The 19920-nt window shown below is 41.5% G+C and overlaps 1 protein-coding gene across 2 annotated transcripts; it reads right to left on the bottom strand.

Annotated features, from left to right (window-relative positions):
• Window positions 1–318: 318 nt before the first annotated feature.
• Window positions 319–14964, bottom strand: SPART (spartin). Of its 2 annotated transcripts, XM_015851962.1 has the most exons (10): window positions 14840–14964; window positions 9455–10294; window positions 8163–8360; window positions 7840–7944; window positions 6056–6185; window positions 4692–4886; window positions 3574–3732; window positions 3404–3494; window positions 2384–2442; window positions 319–874 (listed from the first exon to the last, which is right to left on the bottom strand). In XM_015851962.1, exons 2-9 carry the CDS (start codon window positions 10283–10285, stop codon window positions 2394–2396), a joined length of 1758 nt encoding a protein of 585 aa, XP_015707448.1. In that variant the 5' UTR covers window positions 10286–10294; window positions 14840–14964; the 3' UTR covers window positions 319–874; window positions 2384–2393. The 2 variants fall into 2 exon arrangements, with proteins under 2 accessions (XP_015707448.1, XP_015707447.1); XM_015851961.1 differs by lacking the exon at window positions 2384–2442.
• Window positions 14965–19920: the final 4956 nt, after the last annotated feature.

Here is a 19920-nt window from a genome sequence, read left to right as displayed (position 1 = left end):
GAGCTATTAAAATAAATACCTAAAAATCTTTGGTTTGCTCATGTGTTGAGGGGAAAAAAAACAAAGTTTTAAAAGAAATGACTATCAAGTTACCTGAGGCTCATCTTTCATTTCTTCTAAAATGAAATTTGGGTTAGACTAGCTGCTTAGGAGCTGAGAAGAGAAATTCTGGTACCATAGGAAAGAATAAGACACAACACTTAAATTAAGTCCTTATTAAATACGAAAGTTTGCTTTAGTTAAATTAACGTTGAGAAGGACAGTCTAGAGAAACAAGAAACAAAACAGACCCCATGAACTAAGTAACGCCGTATTTCGTGATAATAGCAATCGTATTTGTTCAGTATCACCGCCTTCTTTACAAATATAGTGTATTACAAAAACATCTATAGTAACACTTCTGTGTTAACTCTTATCCATATTATGTTTTTGAGAAAGTGCTTATAAGAGGCAAGTTGATTAACTGAAGACTCATCAAATAAAGAATGAGGAATTAAGAATACTTTCCTTTTTCCTTCTTGGAATAACCATTCTGTATTTTCCCATGGCAAATTAAATAACAGTTGCTCGAAGAGCACAATATGATTTGCAGTAAATCACAGGTTAGCAGTGTGGTTACTTCTAAATGTGAAGTCTCATGTTGAATATAAGGCTTTGAAGGAATACTTCACTGTTTTCATTTTTTATCCTTTTTCTCCTTATCCAGTAACTTGTTATATTCATCTAATACAGCATTGGCCGGTTTCCTTTGCCAGTTTTCTTTAACAACAGCCTTTGATACCAATATGGTCAATGTTAAAATGTGCTGTACACCAACATTTGATTGCAGAGCTCATAGCGTTTGTCAGTAGCACGGCCAGCATCATCTCCATACCTTTAAGAAAGACAACACATTTGTAAATGTATACTTAATATTTTCTCCTCACCAATTATTATAATAAGAATTAAGTACATACCAAAGATAAGCAGACAGGTAAACGTCTAAGGATTGAAATGAGAAAATTACAAAATAATTTGAGTAAAGGCTGCTCTTCTAGCATATAGATTTTTCTTTAAAGACACCACAGAATCACAGAATGACCCGGGTTGGAAGGGACCTCAAGGATCATGTGGTTCCAACCCCCCTGCCTGGCAGGGGCCACCAAACATACAACCTTTTACTAGATCATGTGCCCAGGGCCCCGCCAACCTGGTCTGAACACCTCCAAGGACGGGGCATCTCCCAACCTCCCTGGGCAGCCTGTTCCAGGGCCTAACCACTCTCCTAGTGAAGAACTTCCCCCTAACATCCAACCTAAATCTTCCCTCTTTCAACTTAAAACCATTTCCCCGTGTCCTGCTATTGTCAGCCCTTAAGAAGCACCACTGTGCTTCTGTCCTTCTGTCTAAAAAACTCCATTGTTTCCTAGCAGCCAGACATTTCCTGAGGTAGCACTGTAAGCAGACAATCCAGGCCAAAGGGAAGTATTTCTTGCAACATTAGAATCTCAGCAGTTAGTGAATTTTCCCTGTGCTTTTTATGACCAGAGATTCTCAGAGGACCTCAAAATAAGGCCAAAGTGAAACACAGAATATCAGAGGATCCAAAAAAATCTGTCATGTTCTCAGAACAGCAGCCATGGTACAATGGTGGGAGCCAACAACAAAGCAATTAAAAGAATCAGCGTTTTTGTTTTGTACCCATTTTTAATTGTCTGATACCAGTGACATCCTTGAATCACCACTGTCTGATTTGCAGATCCCAGAATCGATGTCACAGCAAAGGAGCACTATTTGTCAGCTTAATTTTTTTTATTCTTTTCACTTCAGGAATATCATAAGTCATTTTTCTGTAATATCACTAAAGTAGGGGGTTTTATTTTGTTAAGACTATAGGTTATCCAACACAAATCATTTCTTAGATATTTGATAACTGATTTTTACCTTTGCCTGTTTGAATCTCGTTGCTTGTACAAAAGAAAAGAAGCTGGGGAGATGCACACACTGCAGATGTTCATCCCTCTGCAAAAACCCAGCAGATCAACAGCCAGGTACTTTTGCAGAGCTGTTACTTCTGAAACTTACGTTCTCTACCAGCTCTGATTATCACACTCATATTACAAGCATCTCTTCCATCAGCAAAGGCAATGCAGCTACATTTTAGCTGAGTTTTTTGATGACTTTAGAGAGACTATAATAATGCTCCTTTCGCTTTGTTTCCATTAAGGGGAATTTAGAAAGTTCACCACTCAGAATGGAATTATGTCTTTCTCTCATTGACACAAAAACCAGTACACAAAAGATATATAGAATTTTAGCACAGTTTAGTAATAGGATAATCTAAACATAGAGGAAATCCTCAATTACCAAATATTTTAATTGTATTATAATAGCTTGTAATTACTTTTTGTCTTTCACTTAGTGGTTGTTGCCTGCTGATCTCCGTATTTCCTATTTTTATATCTAAAAGAAAACATTAGTGTGAATTTACGTGAAAAAGCACCAATAAAATACCTCCTGACATCTCTACTGAAAACAAATAGTAGGGAGAAAGCACCACTGTTAGCTTGCCATCTAGCCTATTTAAAATACATCAGAATAGAACCCCGACTGCCAGCCAACCCAGCACTATCTCCTGCTGTTTACCCTCTGCTAGTAGCCTGGATGCACTTTCAGCAATCCTTGTTAGCATCTCATTTGCTTACTATTATTGCTCATTTCCTTATCGCTGTCACCACTCAACCTACATGCTTTTGCTTACTTTCCATATTCAACTATACCTACTGCACATCTTTTTGGAGGGGTGCATTTCATACATGTTGCATGTATTTCAGTGTCTTCCCTTATTCTCTAGAGCATCTTTCAGTACAAACATTTACCAGCTTAGTTCTCTGCATCATCTTAGTAACACAAATCACACAATCTAACACATATATTTTGCAAGTCCAGCCTACTTGGTTTCATTTTATCATTGCCATTTATGCCTTAGACTTCCTCACATACTTTTCCTTTTGTACATCCTTGCTTTAATGCAACCTGCTGATAGTTCTTTCATTTTTTGAGGTCCAGTTAATTTTGCAGAAAATCGGGATCACATGTGAGAGGTTTAAAATGGCTGCTTTATGTCATCCATAATGACACACTGTAGAACAATATAAATCTGAACATTATGTCTTAACACTGGCAGAATCTGTAATAGTTCCAGAAAAGAATACATATATATATTTAACCAGAAGCACTCATTCATTACATATTTTCACTCACAGGAGATGCTCATTACTGTGGACTCAGCAGCTTATCATATGCTGTATGATTAGGGTATTTTAGTAGCTTTCCTACACTTTCATCAGCTTTTTTTTGCTAGTATTCATTCACAATGACAATATGCTGTAGAAGATGAAACCCATCAAGAAACATAACTTACTTGTGCTTCACAGTTTTTACGGTCTCGGTTGAAACACTTTTAGCAATGCACTTAGCTGCACTTTCTAAACCTTGCCACACTGTTGAAAAGCCTGTAAAAATGAAGAGTTTAATTGAGATCACAGCACTGAAAAGTATGCCATTAAAAAAAGCAGAAGGAATTTTTGTTACCTTGAACTCCACTTGCTGCTACCACCAGGGCACCATCGAGAGCAGATTTGCCATCTTTGTCTTTCTTAAGGGATTCTGGAACTAATTTGCTGCCATGCTTCTTCACATGAGGAGCCAGCTCCTTTCCAACACAGCTTGCTATTGAACATACTCCCTCAACTGACATAAGAGAATTGCATGGATGTTACTTAGTTAGAACACAGAGTATCTTTAAGAGTCTTTACTCCTAAATCAGAAGTACATTTCACCGAAGTTCTGAATGTTACTTGTATTTAAATATGCTTATTCTGAAGAGAAACTTGAATCCATGCTTAAGTAACTGAACTCATATAGAAGCAAAGCTTGTTTTCAGATTCTGCTCACTTCAATTTCCTAAGAATCAAGTAGGGCTGATCTAGAAGCACTAGAAAATAAACAGGTACTTGTCACACACTTCATTTTCAAAGAAGTGCTTCCATTGCTTAGTTATCCCCAACTTGTAAATGGAGAAGAAAATGTCTTTCTTTCCTTTCGCATCTTCTGGAGAACACTTAGAATCATTCAAGTTCTTCAAAGTAGCTAGGCACCATCGAGCACAGTTTAAAAGTAAACTTAGATGAGTCACTAGACACTAAACATAAACATTAATACAAATAAGCAACAGAATGAAGTTCCTGAGAGCTCTTACGATTCCCATGAACCTTTGAACACCAAGTGGTTACTATCTGGAAGTCTACACATAGTCTAACAGATTTGCTTTGCAGGTGCATGTATCAACAAATGTGCATATACATTCTGTACTGATAAGATATAAGTTAATAGTCAGTGACAATACAGCTTTTAAAATACGTGGTGATTAATGTAGAAAGAGACACCATTCTAAACTGTTGAAAACTTTTAAAATGTGTATAAATACACTAACCTTCAAACCACAGAAATACTTTGCTACCTACACTGTTACTTCAGTCAAGGAAAGGATGCATCAAGGCCATACAATATAAATTATTCCTCATTTCTCTCACATAGCAGATAACCAGGAAATTCAGTGTCTGAATTTCCTCAAATCAGTACTTCCTCAAATTCCCTGGCTAAATAAACCAGCTAAGGCAAAAATACAGTATGCTCCAGGTTCATCTTACCTAAGAACTGGCTGACTTTCACAGCTCCTCCAGTAGCCTGTTTCGCTACATGAAGGCCCTTTGCTACAGTTGGGTTGACTTCCAGAGGTTTTTCTTCTGGCTGAATGTGTTCTCGCAGTTTAGAAGCTCCTTTGTGAATAGCTTTCCCAGTAAATTCCGCTCCTTTTACGAGGCCCCAGCTTACCCAAGATGCACCTACAGGGCATAAATTTTTTTCTTAAAACGCATGGAGTTTTAGAGACTAGAATTCCTGTAGCTTTCCCTCCTCCGCTCCAACACCAATCTCAGAAACATTCCCAATTACATTCTGCAATCATATTATTTCCTGACTGTGCCAGCATGAATTCCTGCATTGAATTATGCTCCTACACCACCTACATTTTAGCAGTTCATTTTATTGAAGTCCAGCGTACAGTAATTCTTTGTCCAAATGTCAGCTTAATACAGAAACTTGATTGTTCGTGGTAGTTTTTATTGGTTGACTTTTTTTTTAATATCCGGGTCCCAGCAGGGTCAAAAGTGATAGAAGTGATCATCTCAATGCTGTTAACATTCTGAAAACATACAACCTAACCTCTCTGCCCTTCTAGCAGATTCATATTTACTTCAGTCTTTTGCACACTTGTGTCTTCCACAGCTTCTCAGAGGAAAAACTGTTAATCAGCAGATGCAGCAACAGAAGGTTGCGGGGTGACCTCATTGCAGCCTTTCAATACCTGAAGGGAACTTACACCCAGGAGGGGAGTAAACCCTTCAAAAGGGCTGACAATAGCAGGACACGGGGAAATGGTTTTAAGTTGAAAGAGGGAAGATTTCGGTTGGATGTTAGGGGGAAGTTCTTCACTAGGAGAGTGGTTAGGCCCTGGAACAGGCTGCCCAGGGAGGTTGTGGATGCCCCGTCCTTGGAGGTGTTCAAGGCCAGGTTGGATGGGGCCCTGGGCAACTTGATCTAGTAAATGTGTATGTTTGGTGGCCCTGCTAGGCAGGGGGGTTGGAACTACATGATCCTTGAGGTCCCTTCCAACCTGGGTCATTCTGTGATTCTGTGATCTCCTTCAATATAACTGCTTAAACAAGAGTAGAACTGTGGTATCACAGTGGTTTGAATCACATGGGACAACAGCTAATTTATGCTAGCCGAATTAGGAATCTAACCCATTTGCAGTGAGCAAGAATGTTGGCAGGGGATTCAAACTCTGCGCTGTTTTCATAAAGCACAGAAAAGTATCCTTCATGTTATTAGAAATGGAGCTAGTGAACAATCATTTCTGACTACTCAGCTTCTACGAGCACACAGTTAGATAAAAATATTGTTCGACTTGCAGAGGTTTATATTTAATGTAATCCTTTTATTACAGTAGTACCTGACAAGATTCCGCGGGCAACTTTCTCACTCCATTCCGGCAACTCTTTCTGATTTTCATCTTCTTGAGGACGTGGTTGGATATGTACAGTCTGAGGCAAATTAATCGCATCACTGGAGGCTTCTGGAGGCTAACGAGTGAAAATAAATATCTGAAAATCCACTTCCAAGATATCCATTATCAAAAAAAAGCCAGTTCTGTGTATTCCTCCAAATTCAATTACTTTTGCTCACTGTACACTTTCTTCATACAGTTACAAGATTTGCTTGCCAGTAAGGCCATATGGTCAACTAAGCAGGCATAACCTACAGCACAAGTTAACTAGCAATAAAGATAAAGGACTTATCCATTTATCATTCTTATCTCCTCAAAAAGAAGCCAACTCCCAACTTCCAGCATGGGAACTGCAGTCTTTGCTCAGAGAATCCAGCTGTGCTAAAACAATGCAGCTGTTGTCATTTGCACCCCACCCTTTCCTCTCAAATCCAAAAATAAAGACATTATTCATTCCCTGTGCTGTTGATGCTTTTTGCTGACTGGCACAGCCAAGGAACATGCCAAACTATTCATGATAACTGCTCCACATTTAAAGCTGGGCAGATAGGTTCTGTGCAATTTCATGTCAAGCTCTAGAGTTTCTTTAGACGTTAATCATTCAAAAGCAGCAATCACCACCAACAGTCTGCTTTGTGTTTCTAAAGTGTAACATCACACAGTTCACAGACAATGTACAATTGAACTTTCACTAGAAAAGGCAGAAAAAAAATGTAATGGATTTAGGTTTTAGTTAGGATTCTCTTTTTAGTACTTTTGCAAGGTAAAAATATAAAAATAAAAGAACAATAAACATTTCAGAGATTGAAAATGATGCTTATTAGTGAAGGATAGAAAGAAAATTGTTTTGCCTGGAAGAGCCTACATGAAAACAATCATAGATGAAACCTATCAACAGAATAGAATACATAATATGGAGCAGTATTTGATATTGCATGGAATTCTTAGATTCACCTGCAGTGTTAGCAGGATGTAACACTGAGGCCCAAATATGAATGTTACAGTACAAAACAAACAAGAACACTAACAGGAAAGACCGAATTAAGTCTCAGTTAGTTGCTATCCAAAAGATTAACAAAGTATCTTGCAGGATATCATCAATTACTGTTTGATCACAGTGTGAAATCCTAATTTTCCTATAATGCTTTTAGCAGGTGAGCAAACCACAAGTGCGGGGCATGAAAAATACCCTTAATCTATATCTACAATTAAAGGAAACCTTTAAACCTGTTCAAACAAACACCAAGTTATGCTCCAGGTATCATTTTTTTTGCTGCAGTCTGGGTCCCCATGTGGAAAAAAATTAAAAGACTCTTCTATGGGCTTTGCTAAAGTGCAGAAATGGTTTGCCTAAGACTCTTAGCTATAGTTACATTAAACATAAGTTGCTAGTTAGACCTTTGTGACTACTACATAAAACATACATAAAATAGCCAGCAGATTAGGCTTTGAAATAATCTGTCAAAAGGAAATGATATCTGAATGCTACTCCAAAGTTATTAAAAATCCAGAAATCTGCTACTGAATTGCAAAGCAGGACAGTCTGCAGCAATTGAACCTGCTCTTAACAGGTAATACATAAACAAACAAATAAAACCACAGGACACACCATGGGAGAATACATTGCTGTGGTCAAACAGGTCTGGAATCTCAGCAGTTTTAAGGTATTCTTAAGTGATGACTTTTCTTTCGTTACTATAACATTTTAGAATCACTGTCCTGGAATTTACCTGGACTTTGTGGCCAGACATCTGTTTTAATTTATCTTCAAAATGCGCTCTCTCTGTTGCTGGGAGCTGTGATGGTAACCCTACTCTCTCATGGGATCCTGGCACCTGTGATATCATATCAGGGAATATTAACAATTAGGACAATTAAGGGACTAGATTGACATCCAATTGGAACTACTTCTACGCAGGAAAGACTACAGATTTATCCAGTAAGTCCTGCACTGAAACATCACACACTTCTATAGTACTTTTCCCTTTTATAGATATATATTACCACTTTCACCTTTCATCGTTGGCTTAGAAAAGGCAGTTGGGGAATTTACCTGAAGTCGAAGGTCAGACATCTGCTTTAACAGATCCTCAAAGAGCTCCTTGTCAGCTGCTGGAAGTTCTGAAGACAACACAACTCCCACATAGGATCCAGGTACGTGGGACATCATGTCAGGGAACATGTAGACCCCTGTATTGCAGCACAGAACAGGAGACTGGTTGCACATTAGGGGATACAACCAGTCACAAACCTGGAAAAGACATACACACAAAGGAATTAAAGGATCTTTTTAAAAAGAAAAGACAGAATGCTCAGATTAGCACTAGAAATATTATTTTTCATACAGATTAGTAAGGAAAAAAGCCTTGGATATCCAGGAAAATAAATACAAAATCAAACCAATAACCAACTCAAAAAACCTTTGTGACCGTGGAGATAGCAGTCTTGATTAGGGCTGACAGAGAAAATACTGATTTCCACAGGACCATAATTCAGCCTGGTAGCCTCTTAACTAAAGCCTAGTCTTGAGGCCTAGTCACAGAAGGAGATGAAGTGCACTGCCAAACAAATCAGGACTCACAGTGTCTCTGACTTTCTATAGATCCCAGGACACGTCTACATAACTGGATAAAGAGAATGTATGGCTGTCAATGGCCTGCTAAAGATTCCTAACCAATGGAGCCAATAACAGGAATAGGTATTTTTTTGTTCACCGAAGTTTCTCCTTCATTGTTGAGACAGTTCCATCTCCTCCAACAAGGAGATCCCAAGTTGGAAACAGGATCAGAAATACAATGTGCAGTACAGAAGGTACCCACAAGAAGTAAGCACTAAAATAAATAAATAAATACACACATATATATATATGTGTGTGTGCAAATAACCCATCTTTCTTATTTGTGGCTCACAGCCTGGATTAACACAGGCTCTGAAGTTCTTCATTAAGACTCTGTAATTTGACCACAAGACCTTATCGCTGGTTGTGACTAATGGGGTACTACATAAATCTATTTTATACTGGACATTTAAATGCTACAACGTATGAATCAACATTTCTTCTCAATGTTGAAGAAAGGGAATTTGGCTTTATGAAATGACAAAGAAATATTAACTAATTCCTTTAGAAAGTGGAATTCATCACAACAGCACTCAGCCTTGGGAAGACACTGAGGATGTTTTCTCAGAAAAGCAATAAAACTGTTTATTTGCAGAAAATCACCTTTTCCAAAGGGTATTAAATCCCTCATATCATCACAAAGACTTAGAAAAGCAAGGACATAAGAATGCTGCTTAAAACTTTGACATAGATATATATGTAATGAAAGACAATTGTTTTCTTGTTACCTGAAGAAACGCAGGTGGACGATTCTGGGCCATCTCACTGTCTGTATCCAAGAACTTCACAATGCGCAGATATCCAGGATATGAAGGAGCACTGACCTGCCCATCAGGAGTCACAAAGAATATCTGTACGCCTTGGGGAATCAAGATCAGCTCATCTGCATCCACTCCCAGGTTCTGAAGGGGAGGTGGCTGAGTACACTTTCTGTAATAGTCCTCACTGACAGAAGAAAACTCCCCTGAGTCCGTGCCGTAAGACACAGTAAAATGGCCATTGGTAGCTTGAGGAGTATAGGCAGGAGGTGCTTCGTTTGGCAGACACAGAGGTTTTGCAGATGATGGGCTCATAGATGGAAGCTGCCCTGGGCTTGCAGCTGCAACACTTCCATCTAGTGCAGGTGGCTGACTCGGTACAAACAGAGCATTAGGTGGGGGGGGCCTTTCTGGCTTTTCTGTGGAAGGAATGGTTGGGTACAACCTGGACGCTCCAGCAGAGGCATCCATTGCAGCAGGGCTTGATCCTGCAGGTGAAGTGTTTTGTTCTAGAATATCAAGTCGAGTGCGCACGTTTTGGAGGGTCTCCTTCATCTTCTGTTGCATTTGTTTGGCAGACTCCCACTGGGGTCCCACACATGCAGGATCCTGTGATGGAATGCCAACTCCTTGGAGCAAGTGCTGAAGTCCTTGCTTGTAGTAACTTCTTGCCTCTTCCTTCTGACCCAGTTCATCTGCATGTAGTCCTTTATTGATAAAAATAAAGGCTTTTGTGTACGCTTCGTTAATAGCTTTAATATTTGCATCTTCTTGCGTAGCTGGATCCCGTAGTTGTTCCATTGCTGCACACTGGAATACAAGTTGATAAGGGTACACATAGATTAAACCAAATAAAGTTTACATTACAATGAAGTAGCCTATCTAAAGGTGATCATACTGTATTACCAGGAAGCTATCTCCATGCTTGGTACAAATTCTGATGTTTCAGTTATCTATTAACCTTTAGAATGTATGACTTCCAGTCAGCAACTCAGTAACCATCACCTGTAATTACACCAGACATTTATTTCTTAAGAAGTATCAAAAAAATATTACTTGTCAACAGTCTATTAATATTTTATTATTCAATACTTCTTTACTTCTTATTATTATTTTAAGAGAGTGTTTCAGGGATAAAAAAACAAGGCAAAAGAGCTCTCTGCTGTAAGCTGGGTAGAACGGAGAAAAATCTAGAGATGCTTTTCAGCCACAATGATAGTAAATTACAAACAAGCAAGTAAAAAAATCAGTAGAGAAAAAACAAGAGTATTTCTATTACACACTGTAGCATTAATACCATCGTACAAGCACAGGTGAGACTCCCCACACAGTGCTGCCCCACATTTAATAAAGCTGCACCAGAACAGAAAGAGCAATGAAGGCTACTGAAACTTCTGATGCACCAATTACCTCTCTCTTGGGAAATAAGTTTGGCTTATCAAGCCAGTAAAACAAAAGCTAAGAGATTGGATTTGCCTCTATAAATATACTGAGTGAGATATTAAAAGGAAGGAAGAAAAGAACTATGGACATTCAAACTCAGATTAAAACCCTCGAACACCAGCTCTTCTTGGTTTATGCCACTGCAAAGCGAAAGAAATAAATATCTTTCTCCTCCTTCAATAAAAACAGACTAACTTCAGAAGTGAAGAATGTTTTAGAGGCAAAGACTGAATGCTGTGCTCTACTCCCACACTCTTTATTATCAAAAAGCAGATGGCATTTGTGTGAGTGATGCATCTGCAGTCAGATACCAGAAGCGTCACATAGTTTATACTGCACCTGTTCCTGCATGACGTGTCACAAGCTGCGAGCATTTCAGCCCAGCAGCAGACGTGTTGTTAGCAACACAAGAGGGATGGCTGGAGAAGGCAGCCCTGCCAGAACAGGTCACAAGGCCCTGAAGTCACCAGCCCTGCTGCCCATTCCGCATTCCACAGCAGAAAAAATGAATTCATAGCTGGAGGTGATTCTTTGGCTGACTGACCTGCTGCCAATAGGTTTGGTATCTTTGATTTAGGCTGAAGAACACTGGCATATGAATCACAGAATCACAGAATTGTCAAGGTTCGAAAAGACCTAGAAGATCATCTAGTCCAACCATTACCAATACTTCCCAGCTAAATCATATTCCTCAACACAAAATCCAAACATTTCTTGAACACCCCCATGGTCTGTGACTCCACCACCTCCCTGGGCAGTGCATTCCAATGCCTGACTACCCTTTCCGAGAAGTAATACTTCCTAATGTCCAGCCTGAATCTCCCCTGGCACAGCTTAAAACCATTCCCTCTAGTTCTATCACTAAGATAGATATGAGAAAATATATAGTTGGTAACAATTAAACATAAAGATTAGAAGCTATGAGCATGTGCCCAACTAACACAACAGCAAACAACTAGAAAGAAAGCAACCTGAAGGAGCAAACATTGTGGTAGACACTGCTTCATCCCTATATGAAAGATTATACACCACGGTGAAGATTTTATGGTCTAGGAGAACCTTTGTTTTGTCCTTACATCACTCATAGAAAGTGCACTAAGTTTCCTCATAATAAAAAGTGATGGACGTTAACCAAGCATATGGAGTCATTGAAGACATACGCGTCAAGTAATTTGCTAGCAAAAAAAAACAACCTAGGGACTCCTAAACCACTTCATCTTGCATCAACACTCGCATTTACTGAAAATCATTTTTCTTTTACAGAGGATATAAAGACAGCTCAACAGTGAAGAACACTGATCTAAAAATTATTTGAAGCTTCCAGAACAGAAAAGACTTAACAGAGCAATAAAGAAGGTCAGAGTTTAACCCAACATCACAGTTAATTTCTTTATGAGCAACACTCTGCATTTTGACGTTTTTAGAGCCTGTGAATTTAATCAAGTCCCTGCTTAGGGCAGTAACTACTTGCCTGTGTGAACAAACACTGCAGCATCATCACCTGCTTTGCCCCGTGTGTTTTGATTTGGTTTTGTTAGGGCAGCTAAGGCAAAGATACTATCCAGATTTTAAGTAATTACTTTTCCTAACAATTAATACCTTGTCTTCTTTTACAGTGACAAGTGAAATGCAAAAGTAACAGCTGTATTTCTGCTTAAGAGTGAGCAATAGTAAAGTACCACTCTATATGCTCGCTGCACTGTCAACAGAACTGTTCTCACTAAAGCAAAATCTTTGTTAACTCGAAATAAAAGACGTGTCAGGAAACTGAGATGTCAGCAGGTCCAGTGCATACAAGGCAGCACTGCATGGCCATGTGTGACGGAGATACAAAAACAGGCTTAGCAGCTCAGAAGAGTGGGAGCATTGTTAACTCATCTCTGATTGTCTGAAACATCCCAAATTTGTGCTGCGTGTACAGCAGTCAGAGCCAAACTATTCATTTGTGGGACAATGCACTTAGGAACAGAGGAAGGGATTCACAGTTGATTTTAATACAGGAAAACTAAAAGTCAGTTTATAACCAAGTGTATAAATTTAATAAATAAAAATGAATTAAAATCAATACAAAATAATGGTGGGTATACTGAAGTAAATAAACCAGCTGGGTTGCTCCCTCAGAATACAAGAGGAAACATTTCCTGAAGTCAAAGTAGTTTCTTGATCATATGCAAGGAATATCAGTCGTCATTATCTTTTTCAGTGTATGATTTTAATACAGTATTTAAATGCCCAGTATGTTGTAATCTATTTCTGTACATTGTTATTTCCTATGTTTTAAAGCTAGGATAAATGGCCAAGTGCATACTGTTAAATACAAGAGCTCCAAAATTGAGCCTTTGGATCTGGATGGCCAGATATTTTCTTAGTGCTCAGTAAGACTCACAGGAACTTGTCTTTGAGAAAGCTGATTCAAAAGAGAGCTAAGAAAAGAGCTGATGAACACGGTAGATAATCACAGATCAAACCAGCACTTGACTCATTCCTCAGCCCCCTTCCAACATCATTACAGATATACTGTCTGGTGCCAAGTGACTTGGCCAAGGGATGCTAGAGGGCAGTGGGGCAATGTGGGCCAGCTTACAATATCAGATTCCATTTGATATTGTAAGCTGGCACCTCAGCTTTCTGGCTGACCACCCTTCTTCTAATGCAGCAAACTCCATTAAAATAATAAAAAAGTTTAAAAATGCAGTTTGGTTGTGGTTCTAACTGTGAAAACGTAAACAAGACGCCTAATGCTTATTAAGGGGATTAAATATCCTGACCGACAGAGGTAGAATATGCCATCCAGCTCCCTGTATTTGTAGGTGCGGCTATGGGAGAACAAAACCAACCCCTTAATCCAGAGATCTTCCGATATGTCACCTGTTTATCTGTCAGCTGCTGATTTCAAAGATGAAGACAGTGAAGGAGAACTACAACACAGACAGAACTATTTAAGCCTTAATCTTAATAAAAAGCAATTAAGGCATCAGTAACTTTTGAGAACATACTGATCCAGCGCAACTGTTACAAAGGATTCAGTTGAACATAGCAGATACTAGCTGATCAACTTCATCTCTTTTATTTTCCCCCCCTTGTAGCTTATTTAAATTAGCCTCTTCAGAGTAGCGCTTAAATTTTTCATTAAGTGGTGGCCTACAGCTGATATTTAAGCACTGAGGGCTGGGTAATACGAAAGCCAGCGATCTGACCCGACACGGTCATTCCTACCCTCCTCTCAGCTCTGCTGTCTCAAGCCTATTTTCTCCTCATAAACCAACTTTCTTCCTGACGCCGTGCATAGTGTGAGCTCCCATCACAGGGTGTCAGGGCAGAGCTGTCAGCTCTCAAGTGCCAACCCAGCACATCTCCGGAACGGAAAGTGAGCACACGGCGGGGCAGCTGGCGGCCCGGACTGCGTACAAAGGCACCATCACTATCTCGTGTTCTCCGGGAAAGGGAAACGATTCCAATAAGGTCCGCAGTTACGCAAGACTGTTATTTAACGCTTTTAATTACGAGCAGGCCTACCAGCCCCCCGCCATCACCAACAGGTTTCTCACCAGCAGATAAAAACAACACAAGGCCACCCCGATCCGAACCTCTCAAAGCAGGCGGCACACACGGAGCAGGGAATTCTACCTCAACTTCCGTACCGAGCCGCTTACAGGATACCTGCTTCTCAGCGACACTTTAACCCGGAATGATCCGGCCCCGTCGCTCCCTTTAAGCAGCACCAGCCGGTACCCGACCCGGCTCAGCCCGCAGCACCACCACAACCAGCCCCGGGCTCAACCCGGGGGGCAGCCCCGCCTCCCCACGGCCGCCCTCCCACCGCTCGCAGCCGAACGAGCCGCCTCACCTCAGCCCACCGGGCCGGCTACAGCCGAGCCTCTCCGAAAGGACCCGGCCCCCAGTCGCGCTTACCGAGGCAGTTAACAGCCGGACAACCCCACCGCGGCCTGTAGTCGGGCGGCGGCAGCCGCTCCGCCCTCGGCTCGGGGCGGGGCCTTGCCCGGGCTGTGCCCCAAGTCCATGCCCCGCCGCAGGACGGCCCCGCCTGGGCTGTCCATGGGACCTGCGTGGGGGCGAGGCTGTGTGCCTGAAAGAGGCTGTTCTCTGTGAAAGGGACGTAGTGTGCTTGCTGCATCTCCACGACACCAAAAATATCACGGCTGATGTTTGAATCAATGGGAGGTGTGCTCCTTGAGAGCAGCTCGGCAGAAAAAGACCTAGGGGTCCTGATAGATGAGAAACTTAACATGAGCCAGCAGTGTGCTCTGGCAGCCCGGAAAGCAAATGGGATCCTGGGCCTCATCAGGAGAGGGTGGTCAGCAGGGATAGGGAGGTGATCGTCCCTCTCTGCTTTTTTTGAGCCCCCATCTGGAGTACTGTAGTCCAGGTGTGGAGCCTCAGTACAAAAGACATGGAGATTTTGGAAAGGGTCCAGAGGAGGGCCACGAAGATGATTCAGGGGGCTGGAGCACCTCCCGATGAGGACAGGCTGAGAGAGTTGGGCTTGTTCAGCCTAGAGAAGAAGAAAGGTTGCGGGGTGACCTCATTGCAGCTCTTCAATACCTGAAGGGAACTTACTCCCAGGAGGGAGTAAACTCTTCGAAAGGTCTGACAATAGTAGGACTAGGGGAAACGGTTTTAAGTTAAAGAGGGAAGATTTAGATTGGATGTTATGGGGAAGTTCTTCAGTAGAGAGTGGTTCGCCCTGGAACAGGCTGCACAGGGAGGTGTGGATGCCCCGTCCTTGGAGGTGTTCAAGACCAGGTTGGACGGGCCCTGGGCAACCTGATCTAGTAAATGTGTATGTTTGGTGGCCCTGCCAGGCAGGGGGGTTGGAACTACATGATCCTTGAGGTCCCTTCCAACCGGGTCATTCTGTGATTCTGTGATTCTGTGAATATAATCCGGCAGCTCGTTGTTTATGTGTCACTGACCATCATGTTAAAAGTTTTGTGCAGCTGGACTTTTCCACACTGAAGATTTCAGGCCTAGTTGAACCTAGTACAGGTGCTCTCCTGGTGGGCAGCAATGAGCCAGCAGTGTGCCCTTATGGCCAAGAAGGCCAAGGAGAACCTAAGGTGCATCATACGTGGCGTGGCTTACAGATCGAGGGAGGTGATCCTCCGCTCTGCCCTGCCCTTGTAAGGCCACATCTGGAGTGCTGTGTGCAGTTCTGGGCTCCTCAGTTCAGAAAAGATAGGGGTCTTCTGGAGACAGTCCAGCAGAGGGCCCAAAGGTGATGAGGGGCCTGTAGCATCTCCTGTATGTGGAAGGCTGAGTAGTCTGAATCTGTTGAGCCTGGAAAAGAGAAAAGCAGAGCGGGAATTTCATCCCTGTTTATAAATATCTGAAGTGCAGGAGTGAAGTGCATGGGCTGTTTTCAGTGGCATACAGCAACAGGACAAAGGACAGTGGGCAGAAATTGGAGCACAAGAAGTTTTATCTGAACATGATGAAGAACTTCTTTACTATTAGTGTGACAGAGCACTGGAACAGGCTGACCAGAGAGGCTGTGGAGTCTCCTTCTCTGGAGATATTCAAGACCCATCTGGATGCTTTCCTGCTCAACCTAGTGTTGTAGGGAACCTGCTTTAGCAGGGGGTTGAACTCAAGAGCTCCCTTTCAACCCCTACAATTCTGTGATTTCATGTGTGCACTTGTGCACGATTCTCCCTGTGCTGGTGCTTCCAGAGGTGCTTTGGGACTGTAAGCTGCTGTGCCTGCTTTTAACTGACTCTGCTGAGTGTTAATCAACCTTTGGCACCCTCAGGTCCACAAAACATATGAGGTTTGTGGTGAACTATGTGTTTAGTAGGTGGCAGCCCCATCCAGTTGGGTTCAGGACCCCAGTCCTGGATGATGAGTTTATCTCTATGCCCCATTTAGATCTGGATTGTCTCTAGAAATGTGTCACACTGTAGTTTCCAGTGCAAAAAATGATCCAGGAATTCTGTGAAAAGGGTAGATATGGCACTGAGAGACATGACTTAGTAGGCATTGTTGTAATGGGTCAGCAGTTGGACCTGATGATCTTAGAGGTCTTTTCAAACCTTGATGATTCCGTGATTCTGTTCTGTGATTCCAGGTGACACTAAGATTTTTTTCAGTCAGTATAGGCTTTCTTATTTTTAACTATGCAAGTATTCAGACACTGGCAGTTTGTCCTCCAGCCCTGTGGTGTTGTCAGCTCAGCTGGACAAGACCCTGAGCAACATGGTGAAGCTTCATTGCTGGTTGTGCTCTGAGCAGAGGGTCAGATTAGACAACCTTCAGAGATCCCTTCGAGCCTGATCTTTTTTTTCTGTGATTCAGTGAAATGAAAACTGGTCTCTAAATAGAAAAAAAGTATCGAAGTAGTGGCCGTAAATGGATTTCTAGGGAAGTGTAAGATCAATGTATAATTCTTCATCTCAGAACTCACCCACTTCCATTTGTTATTTCTTTAATACATGGTTTGCTCAGAAAATAGAAATAAGTCATTTGAAAGATGGCTGAAACACAGATCAGTCTCAAAAACTTGTAAGTGATGAGACTGGTTTTTTATATGCCTGTAAATGCATAAGCTGCAAGGAGTTTATAGAGATCACTTGAAAGGATTCATCCTCAAGAGAAAAAAAGTATTATTTAGCATTTATTTCAGTCAGTAGAGAGAACTCAGCATTTTCACTAGATCAGCTTTTTCTAGAAACAGGCATAGTCTCTTCTATAGAATCACAGAATCATAGAATATCTTGAGTTGGAAGAGATCCATAAGGATTATTGTTTTCAACACCTGACTCTACATGCCACGCAAAAATCAAGCCTGGAGCAGTGTCCAAAAGCTTCTTGAAAGCCAGCAGCTTAGGGCAATGCCTGCTGCCCTGGGCAGCCTGTTCCATGCCCACCACCCTCTGGTGCAGAACTTTTCCTTAACCTGCCCCTCCCCTGATATAGCAATAGATTGTCTTGTGGGAGCAGCCCTTGTTAGGCCAAAAATTGGTAAAGGATACAGCAGCATCAGCAGTGAGAGGAGAATAAACAGAGCAGATGCACATCAAGGCCACCTGGCTGCATGTTCTCAGTTATCAGAAACACGCAGGCACATCCATTGTGACAAAGTCTCCATCTGTGCAGGTGCTGCTCTGCCATATCAGACACTTATCACAAAGTGAACTGTATCTACAGGAAGTGGATGTAAGCACTTGCATTTCTGCTTTTAAGTCAGGATTTGCATAGATAGAGGGATGAACCTCACCTGTTGCAGTAGAAATAAGCTGCTTCTGCCTGACCTGAATCTGCGAAAATTTGACAGTGTGTTTATTCTGGTGACAGTCTTCATCCTCATTTGCAAATGGTTGGTTTGTGGCAAGCTGTATCTTCAGTGATTTCAAACAAAGCAACCACAGTGTGCTCACTTAATTTTCATATACACTTTCACAAAAATCAGTTTCCCCAAATCTCACTTTTTAACGCTTTAATAGTACACAAATGCTTACATGAGATAGGCAACATGTATGCTTATGTGTCTGTGCGTATGTCCAAGTTATTTAAAACCTCGTTCAAACAGTAAAGTCATTGTGAGATGTGAAACCTGTGAAAGTTAGCGAATGTGGGGGTTGTGAGGCTGTGAATAGAACATGCAAGGATTCTCCAAAACCACTTGCTGGTTTACAAATCAACTTCATTGCCTTACACCAAGTGGCAGTATGACAGAGACCTGGTTAAACATCTCATGGGATACATGCTGTGCAGACTAAGTGCTTGCTGTCAGTAGCCCCCAAAACACTGATGGAAACATACTAACGCTGTATAATCATTGTATGGCTTATAATAGTTAAAAATATATGTGGTAGAAAAGTAGAAATTCTTACCTATGTATGTTCATCAGCTTTTTTCCTGCCTTCAAGCCCTAAGTCATTAGTAGACAAATTGTCCTGCAGCAGAGTGAAGAAATAGCAATAATGTCAGCCAGAGGCCTTTAAAATGGTGTGACTACTGAACTCAGGGTGAACCAGCAGCTTGTTAAGGTGCAAGAACCATCCTCAGTGTGAATGCACAATGTTGATAGGCTTGAACTACAAGCAGAGGTAATGCACATTGCAACCCAGACAGCAGATGAGCATGAAACATCTGGAAAGGGCAGCGGGCCCCCGAGGAGAGCTCGTCTGAAACTACACATGGCCCAGAAGGCACTGGATTAACCTGGCTGTTATCAGTATGGTCCAGGAAGGGAGGAGGCTCAAGCCATTTGGAAAAATAAAAATAAACATAGAGAGATTCAGATATCAGATGCAATTTGCATTTGGTCATTTGCCAGCCATCTCAAGTGTGAATTTTCATTGCCCTTCCCTGTGAGCAACTGTGCACTTGTGCAACATTAACTGCCTAAATCTGCAGTATTCCTGTGTTGAATGAGGGTACCCACAGAGTAAGCACATAAAACCTAGTTCATGTTAGGTGACCCCAGGTTTAATGTTTCTTGCCTTCAGAGATGCTGCAGGTGTGGTTCTCAAATCAAGCCTAAGCTTTCTGGAGAGCTGTCAGAGTGCCATTGAAGGCTGTGCTGCAGCAGGGTCTGCTGCAATGGAGACAGGTGTGCTCAGATTAGGCAGATAGGGGACAGACTAACTTCACTTTGACTGACAGTTCGATTTGTTAATTCAGCAGTACAAAAGGAAGTTGGCAACAATGGTCAGAAAAGAATTACCAGGAAAATGTCTGGCTCTCTAAAGACTAGCAGAAACAATGCTTTTCTCTTGGGTAGCATGTAGCTAAACTTGAACCTGCTGTGGAAGATGACAGCAGAGTACTCTGGTTACTCACACGTTGCTGACAATATTGGGATGTTGCTTGTTCAGAGGAAAAATAAATTAAAATGCTAATGTGTTATTCTGTCGTGCCCCTCTGTAGCACTTGGAATAGCTTTGTGAGATAGCAGCTCTATGTTTTCCAGAATCAGAAGAAAGATTTGACATGTTGTCAGACCATAGAAAGTAACTGAAATGTATTTCTTT

This window comes from Coturnix japonica, chromosome 1, assembly GCF_001577835.2.
Source record: "Coturnix japonica isolate 7356 chromosome 1, Coturnix japonica 2.1, whole genome shotgun sequence".
NCBI classification, from domain to species: Eukaryota; Metazoa; Chordata; class Aves; order Galliformes; family Phasianidae; genus Coturnix; species Coturnix japonica.
This window is presented reverse-complemented; position numbering and strand designations above follow the sequence as displayed.

Excerpts from the sequence above, each read along its gene's own strand:
- SPART (XM_015851961.1), bottom strand. The coding sequence starts at position 10,285 with ATGGAACAACTACGGGATCCAGCTACGCAAGAAGATGCAAATATTAAA. Across the intron at positions 8,361-9,454 it reads GTCCACCTGCGTTTCTTCAG|GTTTGTGACTGGTTGTATCC; the intron begins GTAACAAGAAAA and ends TGTCTTTTCCAG. Across the intron at positions 3,733-4,691 it reads GAAAGTCAGCCAGTTCTTAG|TTGAGGGAGTATGTTCAATA; the intron begins GTAAGATGAACC and ends CTCTTATGTCAG.